This window comes from Calonectris borealis, chromosome 10, assembly GCF_964195595.1.
Source record: "Calonectris borealis chromosome 10, bCalBor7.hap1.2, whole genome shotgun sequence".
NCBI classification, from domain to species: Eukaryota; Metazoa; Chordata; class Aves; order Procellariiformes; family Procellariidae; genus Calonectris; species Calonectris borealis.
Genome location: NC_134321.1, coordinates 5,021,255 through 5,040,770, shown reverse-complemented (window position 1 = coordinate 5,040,770; position 19,516 = coordinate 5,021,255). Strand labels below are relative to the sequence as shown.

Below are 19,516 nucleotides of genomic sequence, written 5' to 3'. Positions count from 1 at the left end.
CAAAATGAGTTATTTCAGGACATGCACAGACATGTGAAAAAGGACCTAGAACTTAGTACAAGCACTAAATCCTTAAACGAGATGTTGTAAAGTAAGGTACGGATAGATTTCACATCAGATGTCGTTTACTAGAAATATTGCAAGAAACATGTATTTCAATTTAATAGACCTATGTTGATTTTATCCACAACACAGTCTGTCCACTCAATCACCATTTCACAGAATCAGATGCATGGTGTGAATTGAATTTCTTTGTGGAAACAAGTGTGAATGTTTGCTGGAGCTGCGTTCAGTTCTGCCTTACCTCTGTTATAAACAGAATACAACCTTCATTAAAACCTCTCTTCATTAAAACATATCAGTTGCAGGGTTTATTTTGTGCCACTTGCTGCCTTAATTAAAAAAAAAAAAATTACACTTTTTTCTATAGTATGCTTTACACAGTGGCTGAAAAGAGATTGCTTGCATAACAAGTATTATGCAATTTCCCAAATAAATAATACCCTCGTAGGAGGGGGAGATTACAAAGTCCCGAAGATTTTCAAGGCTGTAGATTTGGCTTCAAAAGCAAGGAGTCTGTAAAAACCACATGCCATCCCAAATCTTCCTGATAATTATTGACACCACCTCAGCACCCAAAGATCCCATCGGGAACAGTGCATTTATTGTGTATTAACAAAAGACAACCTGGCAAAATACACAACCGTCTCTGAAGAAGGTAAAGAGGTTGACACCAGCTTTAAAAAAAAAAAACAGCATGGATGCAGCTACCCTCATAAAGCTGTGCTTTGGTTCGAATAGCTTCTTCTAGTCCTAAAACAGTTTTATTAAATAATAATTTTAAGAAAAAGACAAAAAAAACCCCACAAATGCAACTTTTAGCCATCTTCAGCCCGGAGTACTTTGCCAGCGCAAATATAGTAGTAGAGCATCTCAAATGGAAAACCTACCCTAAGAAAAAAGCCCACCAAAATACCACACAATTGAGTGATCATCATGGCGATGTTTAAAAAACAAACAGCCCTCGCACTGTAAACAAGCATGTACTCCAAGTCACAAATGATCCAAGTAACTCATGGAGAGCAAACACAGAAGTAAAAAACGAAGTCCAAGTGGCAGCACAGAGAAAAATGAAAGACCAAGGGATTTGGCAAACAGACCCCAATGCCCACCAGTCCCCTACCTTCAAATTTTAACAAAGAACTTTCACAGGCCTGAAAAAATGTTGCTTCCCCTTAATTTTTTTGTTGCTTTTATGATTCAGCCTTTTCTCTCCACTGGTGTTTCTCTAACCTCCGCTTAGACCCTAGCACACAGTGCTGGTGGCCCCAGCATGCTCCAGCTCTCAACAGCCAACACCGACACCGACCCGGTTCTGGAAGAATAAAGTCCACGTGCACCAACCCCTGCTCCAGCCACTGCACTGGCCAGGAATCTCAAACCCCAGCCAGTGCACAACTGCAGGCTTGTATTCGCACTGGAAATAGGCTGAAAGTGAAAAAGTGATTCAGTAAGTAAAAGAAGCCCATATTAGTATAAATTCATTTTCATTGAAAATTGAAGAGGTCCATTGCAAGTTTCAGATCTTGGAGTCCTGGGAGATTTTCACCAACAACTTCAACTGGATATCAGGGAGCAGAAAAGAGGGACATCAAGTTTTGCAAAGGCAGCATCCATCCTGCCAGAAACAGACATAAAATTACACTTTCACAACTGAGCTAATCAGCCATGTTCCAAACATAAGCTGCTTTTATCTCCTCAGAACAGCGAACTTTTTTCTTATTTATCCAAGGTCAATGGCAGTGAATATTGAGCAAACTGACACTCGGGGAAGCACTGTAGATAAAAAACTGGAGGGCAAGCAGCCTTACCTTTGCTTAGCAGTAGTATCACATTTTAATACAAAGTTGCTCTCTTTAGATGTGAGAATTACTTTCTAATTAGTCACCAATCAATACGTTTGATAAGGTACCTTTTTAGAAACAGAAATGTCAAGTTCTGTACCAGCATAATCCTCTCTTTTTCATAGAATCATTTAGGTTGGAAAAGACCTTTAAGATCATTGAGTCCAACCTAACCCTGCCAAGTCCACCCCTAAATCATGTCCCTAAGTGCCACACCTACACGTCAACTAAGAGAAAAAAAATATTTTTAAATGGAGTTGGAGTAGAGTGTAAGGGTTTAAGACAACTGAAGCATCCAGTCAGCCAAGGGAATAATAATTACATTAATTTTTTATCAAACTCATCCAGAATTACAGCAACACCTCAGAATTTTGATCACCATCTCTGTGCGCTTAAGATATTCACAGAAGTTAATATAAACAACTTGAAAGCATTACACCTCCAGTTCAATACTTACAAGACAGGAGGTCTCAGGCGCACAGTCTCACCTGCTGCCTTGCTGAAATACACAGCTTTTCCAGACAGGTTCGAGCTTGTCACAAAACAGAAGCTACTTTGGAAATCTCAATAACCATTTCAGCTTCCCCAAAAACACAAGTGGTAAAGGGCTGTCAGAGTTTTACTAGCACTGTATAACAGAAAAGTATGGCATAATTTTCCTGAAATTTCTATTCAAAAAGCGCAACAACAAAAATGCATATTATTCTCATGAGCTGAAGAGTTATTTCATGTAGCATCCATAATGACACAGCAATTGAAGATTTCTGCAATCACAGAAGCAGAAAATAGCTCCAACAAGCCTAAGGTGAGCAGGATTCTTGGTCTGACCAGGTCCTGATGAGAAAGACATCAGAGAAAAAGAAGGGAAGGGGAAAGGCACAGAAAGGTGCTTCCATACGTCTCGTGATGGAGCCAACGTAACAGCAACATAATGGTCCCGGGAAGAAAAGCATCATCCTTTAAATGCACGGTGGTCCTTAGGCAATGCAAGGATTGCATGGGGCTGTATTTCTTTCCAAGTTATATTCTAGTTTCCTAAGCTTGTTGGTAACATTATATAACTATTAATTACACCGCTGTTCGGCATGCTTTTAACTGCAATGATTCAAACTGCTTCCAGCAGCTCACTAATCCAAAGTACAATCCTCTTGACAGCAACTGACAGATTCGGAGTATTCAATTCCAGCTGAAAGGAAGAAAAATCAAAACCCTCATCTGTCCACTCTAAAAACAGCCAATATTCCTGCTGACCAGACTTACAGCTCAGTCAGGGGCTGGGTCACACTGCTGATGGAACTCCAAGCCTTGCATTAATAGGCTAAGTAGCGCTCTCAGCCCAACGAACAGCAGACGAGGAGCAGCCCAGACCTACAGAGTGGTAAAATGCAGAATGTGTGTGAAATACAGAGAAGTTAAAAGCGGTGTGCCAAGCAAGGCCGCTGGGATCGGCACCCTGGTGCGGTGCCATCTCGGGAGTGGGTGCTCACTCCACTCCTCTGAAAGGCGACCCCCCAAAGGATGGCCATGCTCCCGCCCCAAAGCCCAACATCCACCCGCTCAGGACCAGCTGGGTGGCTCCAAGAAGCAGCTGGAGTCAAGCTGTGCTAACACAGCAAAGGAAGATTTCTTCCCAAAGGCCATCTTGAAACTGTGAGAAAAACAGAAAACTGGGTCTCTTTTGCATCTTCGTTACCACAGGCACTGAAAGGTTTCAATCACCAGCTATCGGGCCCAGCAGACCCCCTCCTCGGACGCGTGCTCTGCCCTTCCCACCCACTCTGCCAGCATGAATCTTCCGTGCAAGCTCCAACACAATTCTACATGCATTATTTATCCCTCTTGCAAAGTCATGCAGTGGGATAATTACTTAACTATTGTAATCATATTTTGCAATGGCTGTACTCTATTATTCTAATTGATTTTCATGGGATTGCTTTTGCTGCATGTTTTGAGCACAACAGCTTATTTTCCTGGAGTATAAAAAGCTAAGTTTTACATTCATTTTAAGCCTAAGAGCTGAATGTCAAAAGTGAATTTTTAGGAGAATATCAATGTATTTTTAATTAAAACAATGCTGATGTATTACTCAGATTTTTGCCATCTCTGCTAACAACCACTGAAGACATGTTTTTTTCATAAATCTAATGAAATATAAAAAGTTATTAACTATTTGCAAGTGCTAATCACAAAGTTTTCTTTTCCTTCCATTAGGATGTTGTTTTCCTTGTAAGACTCTTCCTTGTAAGACTTCAGTTAGCATAATTACCAAACACTTGAAAGGTGAGAGATCTGCAACATTTTTATTCACAAACTAAAAGCTTAAGTCAAAACACATTTGCATGTCTTGCTTAACACCATATTAAATTTTACAAAGATAAACACTCAGCTTAGGACTCGGAGAATTGTTACAGTAAAACACTAAATAAAATCAGTCCTTTCCATATACTCAACATGATATAAGCTACACAGCAGAGCAGCCCAATTAAACAATTATTTATGTCTCCCTACCCCCAGGATATTCTTCAGGCTATGCATGATTCAAGATGTACTTCTAACAGTTTTGTGAAGCGATGAATAGGATTTCAGAAAAAACAATAGTCCCAGTAGTTCAGAACTGGTAAGAAAACTTTTTCTGCCTCAAGCCAGAAATTCTTCCAGGAGGAGCCTTACTTTAAAAGCTGCTAACGATAATAGTCTGAACTAGAGCAGGGAGGAAAACCAGCAAGCCACTGATAATCGACCCATCTTACCTACTAATAATCTGCTGGCTATGTAAGTAAAGGCATGGATACAACTCCATGGAGAAGGAATATAATCTTTTTGATTCAAGTGAGCACATAGGTATATAAGGACTAGCATATTTGTACACTAACATCAAAACCAATAATTTTATACAGTTGGCAATAGAAAGACTGAACTTTAGACAGATGAGATTCATTGAGAACTACAGCCCTGCAAAATTTGCTGAGTATGCTGGACTTTCTGGGTATTTTGTTTCTTTCTGCTTAAAAACAAGAAAATATTTGATCACCATCTATGACACTTTAAAAAAACAAAAACCAGATCCAAAGCTTTATCAGTCTCAGCCCCTGTTCAAACTTTAGAGGACGACTGAGAGCAATGAGCAGCCTGAGGACTCCTCCGCTTACACGGACACAGACCGAGTTCCCTTCCTGAGTCTCATTTAGGGCTTTATACAATACAACTCATTTCTCAATTCTTTTTTATCTATTAAAAAAATCTCCCTGGAAAAAAAATAGTCTTGAAACAAAGCAAGATCACAAAAGATAATCCTGTTAAGTTTCATGTCAACTTATTCCCTTTCTTCTCGATGCATCGGTCTCGGAGGCCTGATCCAGCCCTTGCAGCTGATGACAAAGTGCTGCATTGACTTCTGCAGCCTCTGGACATGATTCAGAAAAATCAATGCAAAGAGCAAAAGGTCACACTCTCCACAAGCATCAACCACCTGTCGAACCAATACAGATTTGCAAATGCTAGCACACTCAGAAATACAGCGACCAACTGTTATTAAACTAATTTCAGTGTCCATATCCCCACACCCGTGACTAAGTAAACCTGTTCCTTACACTATACGCCTTCGTGTAAAAAAAAAAAAAAATACCACTCATGCTTGTGACAGGCTTTTAAAAACAAGTAAGTGTAGTACATAGCTGTACAATTTCATAGTTTTGAATTCAGAGTGCCAGTGGGAAAGTCAGTCTGGCTTACAATGCAAAAAAAAAAAAAAAAGCAGAAAGGGAAAAACTAAAGAGATGGAAATAAAACCAAACTACTGCTAGGTGTTATCCCTCACTCTCCCTGCACATTAGGAAAAACCCTGAGAACTGGCACAGGACTGTAACAGGTACCTTATTACGGACCTTTTTCCATTACTTGCTTGACATGTCTGGCCGTTGGCAGAAGTAATGCCTCTTGAGGCACAAGCGGTGAGACTGTCCTCACATTTTACATCTTTATAAATGCACACGCTGAACATGAAGGTGTGATCTCCCGCACATTTACAGAGTAGGCACACGGGCATAATGTTCTACGGCCCTGTTCGTTGTTGATTTCTGTATCAATTGGTTAATTTGTAATTGGAAAAAAATGTCGTCCTCTTCATACAGACAGGGAAGCTTTTGTTTATGATAAAGTTTCACGATCGCTTCTTTGAATGCTGGTTAAATAAGTGACTCTCAGCGCAGCAGCGTGAATTCCCAGAACACAATTGTACATTCCCAGCCGATGCAACCCAGGAGCCTTAAGAAACTCTTCACAGGTCTAAACTTCAGAATGCAAATGCATGGTCGCAGCTTGCAGAGATGCTGCGAAACTGTCACTGTCAATAACTCATTTAATGAACCTCAAAATTTCAGTTTGAGCTCTGGTTATTACAGACCGTCCCTGTGGACAGCCCCGCAGTCCCATGGACACTAATAAGGCTTGTCTCGGATGCATTAGATCTTCTTGACCTCAGAAGTTAAGCAACTTACAACTAACTTGAGTCACATCCGGTAGTAAGTACTTCTAATTAATGACTCTTAATTGCTGCCAGAGCACTGTATTCCCACACCCATGATTAAGCATGTTCCTTACTCTGCTAACCCACATGTAAAATTGTGCAACTCTAACAATCCCATGCCTTTAGTACCCATACAGCACACAGCTGTGCCATTCCTCCACTGCTTTAGAGGCAAAGACATCCTTGTACACATCGGTGAAACGAAGTGTACAAAGTCTACCCACCACACCGTTCCAGCAGTCACATCATCATTTGCTTTCTTGCTACTCTTGCTCTTATTTTTAAATGATTATCTATACAGTTCAGAGAAAGGAAGATAAACATTGTTTTTTAAGTCTGACCTCATGTGCAGTTTTTGAGAAGACATTTCAGAACTTCAAAGCATTTTCCAAAAATTAACTTTACCTCCTATAAGCCATATGTAGTAGGGACTTCTTACTACATTTGCTTTACAGATAGATAAACCTACACACGTGAGTTACCTAACTGTCCAGAGTCACAGCGAGTTAAAATGGGGGAGAAAAAAACGTCCCCGCAACAAGGAGTGCCCCGGGTGCCACCTCCCTGCTCGCAGCGCTGGTGGGTACACAGAAACACCCACCAGCCATCCAGCATAACGCTTTTCTGCCAACATTTATAGTTTCATTGTGTGCGACACGGGAATTAACCATCTCTGGACACCGAGATACTGCTTATGCAAGGTTTGCAGCCCTGCATCCTGTAATAGGAGCACTTCTGCCCACCCCGCGGCAAACCCATGCTCGTTCCTGATGGGACCACCGCTATACCACCCCTGCCGAGAGGTGAGAGCCCGGAAAGGAGCAAAGCAGCCATGAAGCAACAGCTACTTGCAGGTTAACTCGTCCTCCCTGGGCAAAGCTGCATGATGCTCACTGCCTGGAGCACACCAAGCTACCTTTACGCTAACTCATTACTGTCACCGCACAACAGCATACCACTCAGCCATCCCTCGGACAAGCCACCCACCGTCGCTACCACGTGCTTTGCCTTTCGCTTTGACGGAAATCCGACGCCATCGCAACTCACCAGCTTCACTTTCAACACTTCTCTGCCGATTAAGACACACTATCCTTCGAATCCCACGCTGGCATCAGGCAGCTGCCAGTCTTTCCTACGCAAGTCAAGCTACTTGTGTGTAAAACCAATAAAACACACATAATTCCTCAAAAATAATTCACCATTTTTATGACAAGCAGTTTTAGGTGATATAGGTTTACAAATTGCTAATACCACGCTGAATTGGAAACGTTTCCTAAAGCTTATTAAATATTTTTGTTAAATTGATCCACACCCATGACGGTTACAAATAAATGAAAACGGTTTTGTTTCTCCATAAGGCACCTGTAATAACTGAGCAATAGCAGCAAACAGGCACCAACCAGAGCCTCCTCACCCTATTAGCATTACAGAGGAAAGCCTCCCCTTCTGCTGCTAATGATGTGCTCTACCCTGTATCCCCAGGAGACAAATGACTGCACTGGCTGATTGACTCCATCATAGGGCCATCGTCCATCAATGTATTGCCTCTCTTATTGAAATCTCATCTCGGGAAGAGAAAGTGCTCAGTACCACTTCTGAAAAAACAGTGAAAGCACTTTCAGAATAAGAGCTCCGAGATGTATAATTAGAGCCAAATGTTTCAGCAGAAACACACATTTCCAACAACCTGAACATATATGCATGCTTTGTCCAACCAGGACAAGTAAGATTTATGTCCTTCTGCTAATCTAGACGATTTTTTTTTTTAAACAAAGGAATGAAACACCTACCATAGACATAAGTTTCTTTGTCAAATTAAAACACAGGCAGTGAATACAACCATACAGATTAAAGAATGGCAACTCGAGGATATTTAGCTAGCTGATTTGCTGAAACTGAGTTCCAGCCTCTTTTACACGGGCTTAAATCACACTAACATCATACTATCCCCACTGACACCTGCAAATAGAAGTGAAAGAAAATACAAATCCTTCCATGTATTTATTTAGTGCACAGATAATAAAATTTTAAGAAGGGAGTAATCCTATTCAATTAAGAACAACCCCTTTAATTCCAAAAACACTGCACATTTGGGAGCAGGACCAGTGCACTGGGGGTAACCCACGCTCACCACTCATCGGGCAGCATCCTGATCAATTTTGCAACATCTCTGAAGCCACCAAATCCTAGTACTTCTACATCCTCTGTCCACCTCCTCAATTCAACCATGTTAAGTTGCACATGAATTACCCGGGCATAGTTCCACCTGCACAAAAATAATTTACTTCAGGAAAAATATTTCAGATTATAATCAGTCTCACGTCTGTCTACTCAACAATATAAATCTGAAGGAGGCAGCTTTATCTCAGGCAAGATATTTTGTCTCACTTAGCACCTCTGCATGTTACAAGCAATCCATCATAACTGAAATCCTGGAGAACAATCTGCTTGAGAAAACACGTCTAAACATTTATTCCTTGCTTACCCCTAAACAGAATCCAAAACTGACTTGTTTTGCTTCCATTTTATTTAAAGACAACCAATCTGATAAGATCCTCAAACGAAAGTTTCTAGAACTCCTGAACAGATTCCCATGTAAGTTGTAAATATAGTTTCTGGAAGTTTGCACCTCCATATAGCAACTGACATAAAGCATACACTGTGCTTACTTAAACATGGAACATTTCAGCTCTCAGCAAATTACCATAAAATGTATGCTTCAAAATGTTTATCAGTCAGAAGGTTAAAATCAATTTGACTATTACAAGACTTCTGCTTCTGCGGTAAAGAACATAATTATAATTACAAGTTTTTAGTACTTTGATCCTTGTAGCATAGGAGGTTACTCCACAATCCCAGGCCAGTGTCTCAAATAAGACCACATACGGTTCAAAATCAGGTCTTGTGGTTTCATGATCCATACTTTAGATCCCTACAACCCCTTGGTCTCCTGCATTTCCAGTATTACTTAACAGAAGATTGATTGTGGGTGTACTTTTAACTTTCAGAAACACAGGCAGCACTTCAATAATAAAATACTATCAAAACAATACCCAATTTTAGCCAGTTAGTTTTGTTTTTTCTAGGAAGGAGCTGAGATTCACCTGACTCTAAAGGTACCGAGTTACTGAACAGTCACACAAAACCCACCAGGCCAGCAAGGAAAAGTGATGCTTTTCCCTCTCATTTATATTTCAGCCAGTCAGAATTGCAATCTTTCCCATGTTTAACAGGCAGTGAATTTGCTGATGTACCAATTAGCACTCTGCTACAAAGAACATGCTCCTAATTAATAGCTGGCTTATGGGAAGAACGATGTTAAGGATTTGGTCATACCTCCAGACGTATTAAAAAAGTGTGAAAGGAGCTCTGGTTGATGTAAAGAAAATCTGTCTGCACAAAGAGACAATCAATGCATTTAGCATGTGTCAGCCGTAAAAGGAACTTACGTAAACGTCATGGAGGCATTTCCACATTATTTCTGTCATTTTGGTAATCCTGGACATCTGCTTAGGGGGGCACGTACAGGTTACTCAGTATTCATGGTCTGCTTTTTTTGCTGTCCTTTAATAAACATGAAGTGGCAACAACAATAATTTGCCCTTACCTGTCTGAAACATGCACACTTTAAATAAATCCTCACAAACCCTCCTGTAAGACCCCCTCCCTCTGGAAGCACCCAGATTTCTCCTTTTACCTTGTGAAGGAGGAGGCCAGTGTAAAGAGAGATGTGAAGTACAGCTGCAAGACACAGCCACAGAAAGAGTTTGTATGAATCTTATTTCAGGTCAGAGCTATGTGTTACGAAACTCCAGTACACCTTGCGAGTGACCTACATTGCAGGACTGAAACCCACTAACCTACAGAACCACCCGAAATCCCGCAAAATAGGTCAGTGGGTTTCCTCGTAAGAAGAATTACGCAGACAAGGAGAGATGCACATAATAAAGGACAAGCAGAGCGCATTCTTTGCCTAATGCAGGAGCACTCTGCAAGCCATACCTCTCGCCCCTGCTGTCATATTCCTGCACACTGGCAGGACTCCCCAGAAGTGCTGTGAACTTCTGTGTTTCTCAACAAGGGACCCTGGAAGGACCTGTCTGCTCATTCAAGCCCGATGGAGCAGGAAAAAAAGGTGCAGCACCACAGCAAGAAACAGCGAGCCTACCAACAGCAAAGCTGTTTAATTCGCGTTGCTAATGCGAAGTGGGTCTCGCAGCAGCCGGAGTACAAGTGACACCTGATTCATGATTAGCCTGGAGTTACAGCAGGGGTATCCGGGCTATTGCACAAACGCTGCATGTGGCCAGCCAAAATAACCCATCCAGCCCACAGCACATTACCTGCCAACCTTCAATCCTCATTGCTCTTGGGTCCCATGCGTTGCTTTCAGGGATCTGACACTTCAGCCGAAACAGAGCCCCACAGCACTACGAGCTGCTGGGGAACACTAACAGGCAGCACAGGACAGTCAGCCAAGATCCCGCAGGAGCCGAGGGTGGCCGCAGAGAACCGTGCCTCGCATCCACCACCTCCCTCCTCAGCTATTGCGCCAGTCAACACTGTACAAACACACTTCTATTTCCAGTTCATACAAGGTTCCACTTATTAGACGAACCCACATCAGTGTGCAAATACACACGCCAATCGTGCAAATGCAGCAGCCCCTCCGCAGCCAGCTGACGGGAACATGAAACAATCAGGGCAATGAAGAAAGGCACGCAGAGAAAGTTGCTCGGCATTCCTCTGCCTACCAGTTCCCCACGAGGACCTGCCGAGAGCAAGGGCCAGTATCCCAGTGGACACAACGTCTGTTTACAGCAATAAAAGAAAGTTACATGCCCTCTCCTCCTACACGCAGATACATCTCCCGTCTCCCAGAAAAGCAGGCTATGGAGGAAGGGAAAAATGAATAATATCGATGCTGCATATTATCAGTGATAAATTAACAGGCTCAGTGTCGCAGTTTATCTATTAGATCTTTATAGAGTCTCCAACAGAAATCAGAGATCGATCTTTAAACCCTACCATCCACAATCATTCAACCCAAATGGGTAATCTACATGAAAACTGTAACACAGATTTTACTGTGTTATTTAACATGAAGACTTTTTTTCTCCCTGATAAAAAAGCACCACAACAGGTATAGCTGTTACTCCTTAATAGGATCCTATCCAAGTGGTAGAAGCAAAGTGAATCACAGCAGCAACCACAGTACCCATTGTGTTTGTCACCTGCAGCATTTCAGGCACCCAAATTTGGCAACCATAGTGAAGGGGTATTGCCAAGGTGCTGCACATCAATTCCGAGGATGCTCCCTGCTAAGAACGATTTCCCAGAGGTGCTGAGACCCAAGCGAAATCCTGGGTCTTAATGCCAGAGCCAAACACTACCAAAGAGTAAATCAGGACACAACTCTTATTTCTTTCAAATAGCCCAAGTACAAGATGCAGACCTTATGCCAGTGTTATGCTTGCTCCAGGATGACAGGTAATAGCTGATTTGAGCAGATGAAGCTGTTCAGCTTCAGATCCAGTCTCACAGATTAACTCTATGCTAGTTAAAAAAATAAGTGTAGCGTGAATCTGTACCAGTAGTCAGTTTATAATGGATCAATACCCCAAGCCACATGGCTGAGGCACCTGGGGTCCAGCAATACGAGTCATAAAGTCAAACTTAGTGTATTGTCAAACCACAGCCCTTAGCTCCCATGCCCTCGTGGATTTGCCAGACCTAGCAAAAGTACTCCTCATGTACAAATTCAGAAAGTCTCAGCTAATTACTTTTAGACAGTGCTGGTAAACAAAGTATAAGACAACAGAGGTCTGAAGAACTCCTTGCATGTGGGCAAACGTTTTGCAAATTGGTATCATGCATTCCAGCACTCAAAACTACCCAGGCAGAATTATGCTGTTCTCATCATCCATTACCAACAAAGCAGTCCCCGAGGGACACATCCCCAGGATCTGGATAACCCCATGGAGCACTGGCACGACTCCAGGCTGGTACAGACCACGCTCTGCTCCACCTGATCCAACTGCCATTTAACTTCAATGATCAACAGGAAAAATAGGGATGATTTAACCATAGATCTAAATGGCCAATTAGTAAAACAAATACTCCAGAGTAAAGGCACCAACGTCCCTTCCACACAGCTTTTTCTAGACGAGTCACATACTCCATTTTTATAGAAAATAACGCACCTAAAGGCCAGCTATGATGCTAAATAAATGCCACCTTAATGCAGGTGAAAGCTATTTAACTTGAAAGAACGGAATGAAACCACTTTGCTTCCAACCTGTATCATAGCTACACACCAAAGCAAGCATTTTTAGAAGAACAGTCCTGCAAATACATGGCAAATAAGCAGGGCATATATTAGTTGTACAGAAGTCAGGATCACAAGCTTGATTCCTCATTCCAGGAATAGCAGGACTATCTGGTGTCTATTCTGGTCAGCCCAGCTTGGATGCAGAACAAGAGAATACATTTCAGTGGTAACATGGACAGTAGTTTACGTCCTTCAAGGTGCTAGCTTAGATCCTGCAAACACGCAAAGGAATTTTCTGGAGAACTGAAGAGGAACAAAGGCCAGTATCTATCTGAGACACCTGTTCCACACAAAAGAAAATTCATTTTTAAATTATGATGAATAGTTTCAGCTTGGCCTCCCCTCAAAAATAAGGATGGCAAAAGAGTGAAGCACTACTGACATACGCTCCTTGAGCACTCCTCAATGAAACGTATGTTCAAATCACTTGATGCAAACTCCAAACCATGCACTTCAGGCATACAGGTATTAGCAACAAACACAACAGAAATGCTTATTAAGCGCCTGTCTTGCAGAGGACTTACACACTATAACTTGTTAATTTTGTACTACAAAGTCCCACTGTTTTGTTAATTTGCATGTCAGGCATCCAGTTGTTGCTCTCGCATCTTCCACTGACTTTTTTTTAGTGCATTTCTCTGTAATCAAGGCACATTCACAATAGAGGATGTGAAGTTTGGACAAGGAAAGCACTTATCCTAAAGTCGGAGAAAAATTATCATCAGAGAAGCTCCACCACATCGCACCGCTTGCCTATTTATCCAAAAGGAAAGCTTCAGAAAATAGTAACTACCTCTGTGAAATCAGAGGGAGGGGGGAAATACCCTCCTTCAAAACGATGTCTGAAAGCAGAAACATGCAGAAACACTCTGCACGGCCATGCCTAGGAGGAGAGAGGAAGCTACAAGAAGAGGTGTACAGGAACACAACGTATGTAAACCATCAGACAACCAAAGGGGAAGAGGAGCAAGAATACCATTAAGAAAATCAAATGGAAACAGGAAGCCATCACCTACCCTCAAAAAGGAGCACACAGCTCCCCGTAATGAGCTGAGGGCCAAATTCTACCCTCACATTCCTCAGAAATCCACAGTAAACGTTCCTTCCACGTTTGAAGAAGTGATGGATATTGGAAGGGAACACGCGTCCATGGAGCAAACTTCCCGGCAGAAGTTTTAATTCAAGTTTTCTCCTGTGTGCAGGAGCTGGTGGGGCCACACCAGAGCAAACCACCAGGAGAGCCACAGGACGCAAGCGGAAGTGGTGGCCAACACCAGTTCCCTGCACCATTACACCAATACAAAAACCTCCAGGAAAGAAAAAAAAGTATTGTACACCCCAGCAAACACATTACCATTGCTCACTCCCAAGCTAGCCAGTTAAATCATTGTCTCGCCCAATTGAACGTTGTGTTGAACACAGCTTTTATATCTTTGCCATGATCCTCACAGAAGGAAAATTATAGAAAAACTCAACATACTTGCCTAAATAGAGCGTAATAAAGTTTAACCATAAAATAGCAGGAATAAAGTTGAGGAAAGGGAGTTAGCGACATACTGTAACAAATCCATTATTCAAGTAAGTACTACAGGTTTAATGTAATCTTTGCACGACAACTCCCAATTCTCTTGAGATGGATTTGACCTCATTTTTATTTAAAAGTGCAAATGAAATATTTATAAACAGCCCCTTGAAAAAGTATTCAGGTGCAATTTAACTGTTTAGCATCTACAGTGATTTTGACTTGGCACGTCAACTCTAAAACTCACTGTGTTTGAAGCTCCTTTTATGAGATCCTAAGGAAAGGGGATAGTTGCATCTGAGAAAGTAAAACTTCTAACTGCTGCCAGCCACCCCTCCCACACACCAACAGATTATATCAAGTCTGAAAAAATACACACACGGTGAGAATTAGCTAACGTTCTAACTAGTTCTCAAATCAGAGAATAGTTATCAGCCAAAGTAAATTCTACAGCAAATAACTGGCTTCACAGTGGAGGTGGGGGGAAACAGGTCATACCTTAATAAAAAAACCGGACATACTGTAATTGCACACAATAATTTGATGAATATCAGCTGCCTTACCATGTCTACGATGGCTGTCTTTCAGTACTTTGTTGAGTTTTTAAAAAAGTGAGTTTGATAAATTTCCAGTAAGTGTTACTGAAGTAAGCCTTAATGAAGCAAGGCAGTTTTAAATGTGGAGAAGTGTCATCAACTTGTCAAATTGCAACTTAAAAGTCAAACTCATCAGACACCTTATATGTCAAGTAATAAATTATCAGTCATAACTCATTAAGCATCTTTACATCAGTCATTTATTTAAAAAATTCTGAAGAATTTCCCCAGCATTGACTCGTACGTCACATACTGTAACACTCAAAGCAATACCACAACAAAGAACTCTGACCTCCCAGGTCTTCTCAACATACAACGCTCACTCACAACGTTCAATCACTCCTGCTTTTGGTTATATTTATTCATAAATTGTATAAATATGCAAGAAGACATGATGGTCCATTGAGTATTTTAAATACTTGCTCAAATTCTACAAACAAAGGCAATTTAAAAAGCAGCAAAAATGAATAGAAAGCTGATGAATTAAATGAATTAAAATTAGAAGCCATTCATAAGGGTCCATTAAAAGCTAAACAGAAGTACAATGTTCTAGGCCCGAGGATCACATCTGCAAGTAAGGCTACAGCTCTTAACCTGAAATCACCAACTGCTATCCCTCTTAAGGGTCCTTTAAAAGACAAAACATCCTACTACCTCAACGAACAGTTTGAAAATTATCAATTAAAAAAAAAAAAAAAAAGGGCATGCAAGAGAAAGCTGCTGCTCTCAAAATGAACATCAGCATGGTGGCCAATGAAAATGATACAAGATACAACCCATATGGGCTCCTACATCTCATTAAGCCTCTCCTCCTACAAACACCCATGCACATGCTTGACATGACGCTGTGAGAACTCTCAGTGACTGCAAGGCTACGCTCTGTAGTAGCACAGTTAAATACCAGACGACTGCGGGATCAATGTGTTTCACCTGAGCCAACGGGGAAGCCAAGGAAACAGAAAACCACAGAAATCAAGCGTGCTGTGAAGGTTTAGTTGCATGACAAAACACGCTTGAACAAAACGAGTGAAGAATCAGCTCTAGGTGCATACAGAACACTACCGTCCCAAAAGCTCGACCTTATTCAATGCTATAACTACGCTATTTAAAATTGTTTTAAGTTCAACACCTCTGTATATTTTGTAAAAAGCGTAGGGATACTTGTAACTGACGTGCATCATAAAACACAGAGTGAAGCACTACAGCACTCTGTTCCTGCAACTCGGAGAGTTTCAATGGCCCAAAAGCACGCTCCCCATTAAAAATGTAGGCACTTCACATTGTCTAAAGCACAGTGCGAACAATAACCAACCGAACACGCTTTCACCTCTTTTGTCAATCAAGTCAAGACAGCCAAGTCATGCAAACAGCCTGCTGATGAGAGCATCTCAATACACCGCTTCACTCAAAGGAGGAAAACGATGCCTTTCACAATGGAAATCTTACGGACTACTTCCTTGGCAGAGCAGAGCAACGGGAACTCACATTTGGACGGTACGATATGAACAAAATCAGAAGTCAACATGGTAGAACATGTTGAAGAAGAAGAAAGAAAAAGCAGAGCACCACATGCCTGTTTTAGTGCCAACTGGTATTTCTAGGACAAACTTTCTGAAGCCACTAAAGCAGGAAAGCACAAGTTTTTTGGTTTTTGTTTGTTTGTTTTTAATTAAATTAACTACTGTATATCATCTTCACCATCTCATAAAGACTTCCAGAGTTACCCAGCGCATGGCAAACAGAGAGACCTGACAGCTAAAGCCTTCAGAAATCCGCACCATTCCCACACTGAGCACAAAGCCGATTCCTTTCAGATGACAACAGACACCAAGAGATCAACATCTCAGGAAGGGAGTTGTTGTTCTCAGGGCATCTTTAGCTTCAGCCGTTTCCCTTCTCGCTCCCTAATCCTCAATCATTTCTATTCCTGCAGAAAACACAGGTAAATCTCCCCCCAAACCACAGAAAACCACCCGCCCCAAACCACAGTCAAAACGCTTCTGGCTGGCTGCAGATCTCCAAGAGGTCCTCCGTACATCAGCAACAAAAAAGCACAGAACAACAGAAAGATTCAGTTCGCTGCCACATCCACGAAACATGTCTTCCAGCTCCAATTAAACGCTTGAAAGAGAATTTTTAAACTCCACAAGCTTTTGAACGGGGACAGAAGGGACTGCATCGGGGGGAAGGAGGGGTACAACCAGCCGATATCCAGGCAACAGCGAAAAAAATCAACAAGTCGGTGCAGCCCAGTGCAGAGTGAAAGCCGCGTCGAAAGGTGCGGACGTACCTTGTGGAGGTGCCTTTCCTGACATCACAGATGCTGCATTTGAAGGCTTCGGCGCTGTTCCTGAAGGTGCACACGCTACAATCCCAAAAGCCTTCGTCGGCTGCAGGTTTGGCTTGCCTTTTCGGCCTTGAGGAGGGGGAGGGAGAGGGGAAGCGTGTGTGTGTACGTGTGTGTTTGGGGAGGAGAAGGCGGCGGGAGGAGGAGGGAGAGGAGGAGGAGAGAAAGAAAACACACACACATGAGAAACCATGTTACAGAGCCCCGAAACCCAGCGCCTGCTCTCACCGCCCCTCTCCCCCCGCGCCCGGGAACAGCCGACAAACACCTACCGGGGCCGGCGCCCGGAGAGGTGCGGTGCGGCGCCGCGTTCCGGCCCCGGCCCCGCGCCGCGGGAGGGCCCAGCCGGGCCGGGCCGGGCCGAATCCAGCCGGGCCGGACCGGCCGCGTCCCCCGGCGCCCCCCGCACCGCGGCGGGGGCCGCCCCCCTCCCTCGGAGAGAGGGTGGGAGGGAGGGTGGGAGAGTTTGAAGGCTGGGAGGCGCGTTCCCTCCTCCACCTTGTTAAACCTCCCTTTGTCTGGGAGCAGCGAGTGCGCGGAGCGGGAGTGCGAGCGAGCGGAGCCGCCATGGCTGCTCTCACACCAGACCAGCCCTGGCACCGGCGGCAGGCAGGGAGACACCGGCACTCCTCCTCCTCCTGCCCTTCCACGCTCCCTCCATCTTAGGAGCCTCCCTCCCTCCCTCCCCGCCCGCAGCCCCCCCGCCCCGGCCCCCCGCGTACCTGGCGGGGCGGCGCGGGCACGCCGCCCCCCTCCCCGCGCGCTCCCTCCATCTTAGGAGCCCCTCGCCGCCGCGCCCCCCCTTCCCCCGCGGCGGAGCACACGCACGCAACTACCAGCCAGGGGCCTACCCACCGCCATCCCCTCCCGCCGCGCCAGCGCCGAGCCGGGCCCGCCGCCGCCGGCGGGGCAGGGGCAGGCAGGGGCGGCCCCTGCCGCGCTCCCTCCATCTTAGGTGCCTCTCCCCGCCCGCCCCCGCGGCCCCCGCGCCCCCGCTCACCTGGTCGGGCTCTTCTTGTCGCCCATGACCATGGATCGGGGCCGCCCCTGCCCTGCGCACAAAGAAAGAGGCGAGGGGGAGGGGGACGGGGCTGCCTCCGTCCAGCAGGCTCCGGCTGCTCCTCACCCCCGCGCCGCCGCTCCTGCCGCTGCCAGGCTCCGCTCCAGACTAGCAGCGCAGCGCAGCCCGGCGCCCTCCCTCCTCCTCCTCCTCCTCCTCCTCCCTCCTCTCCCTCCCCGCGCCGCGCCGCTCCGGCGGGCGGAGCTCGCCGCCGCGCCGCGGCCAATGGGGGCGGCCCCGCCGCCAGCCCTGGCGGGGAGGAGAGCGGGGAGCGCCCCCCGCGCCGCGCCGCGCCGCCTCCCCGACGGGTCCCACCCCCGCCCCGCGGCGGCCCTCCGCCCCCGGCCGGGAGCCCCTTCGGGCCGCCTCCCTCCCTCCCCTCAGCGCCGCGGGCGCTGCCCCCGCTCCGGGACCCCGGGGCGGCGGGAGGGCGGGCTCCTCTCAGCCGGCGGTGGCGGTTGGCCCCTTCCTTTCCCGTCCCTTCCCCCTCAGAGGGCTCGTCGCCTGCCCGTCCCCGGGGGAGCGGGGCTGAGGGCGGCGGCGCCCCGCCGGGGCCTGCTGCGGGCAGGAGCCCGTGAGGGGAGAGCGCGGCCGTGCGGCCCCGTGCTGCCCGCGGGGCGGGAGCGGGCTCCGGGCGGCGGGAGGGGCAGCAGGTACCGGCGGCAGTCAGCGGGGGACGGGGGATGCGTAGGCCCGCTCCCTCAGGGGAAGGGCGGCCGAACCGTGCCTCGTCGTGCGGCTGCGCTGGAAGTTACCCCATAGGGTTGGGCAGCCGGGAGCAAGCTGCTCCTCTGTGCCCTTTCCTCGGGCACGGGCTCCGGGTGGTTTCACGAATACCTCGGCTGCTACCTTTATGAATTTCCGTTCCGCTTCGGGTCAGGTCGCTAGCCCGTACCGAGCAGAAGGTATTTCAACAGCACTGCCGTAGTCCTCCAGAAACGTCCCCATCAATCCCTCAATGATCTATCAACTCCACCCCGAAAGCACAAGCTGTGGTTCTGCAAAACTGCCGAGGTGGCAAAAAGTGGCATTTCCCAAAAAGCAGCAGTCCTGTCCCGAGTTTCCCCCCCTGCCCCTTCGGGCCTGCAGAAATGCTGGCGTGGCGGGCTGGACGGCGATGTGCCAAGGACAAGCCCTCGCCGTCTTTGCTGAGCCACCTTTCACGCGGGGCCGGTTCCTCGGCAGCGGCTGCGGGAGGAGATGGGGGCAATGAACAGCTGCGGAAGGACAG

The 19,516-nt window shown here is 45.5% G+C and overlaps 1 protein-coding gene across 1 annotated transcript in view; it reads right to left on the bottom strand.

Annotated features, from left to right (window-relative positions):
- Positions 1–18,458, bottom strand: part of RYBP (RING1 and YY1 binding protein) — a 43,652-nt gene extending 25,194 nt beyond the window's left edge. The window contains exons 1-2 of the mRNA XM_075158617.1: positions 18,226–18,458; positions 17,169–17,294 (exon numbers count right to left, since the gene is read on the bottom strand). Of these exons, the coding sequence (XP_075014718.1) occupies positions 17,169–17,294; positions 18,226–18,257 (158 nt within the window). The 5' untranslated portion in view covers positions 18,258–18,458. The remainder of the gene's footprint in view (positions 1–17,168; positions 17,295–18,225) is intronic.
- Between the last annotated feature and the right edge of the window lie 1,058 nt (positions 18,459–19,516).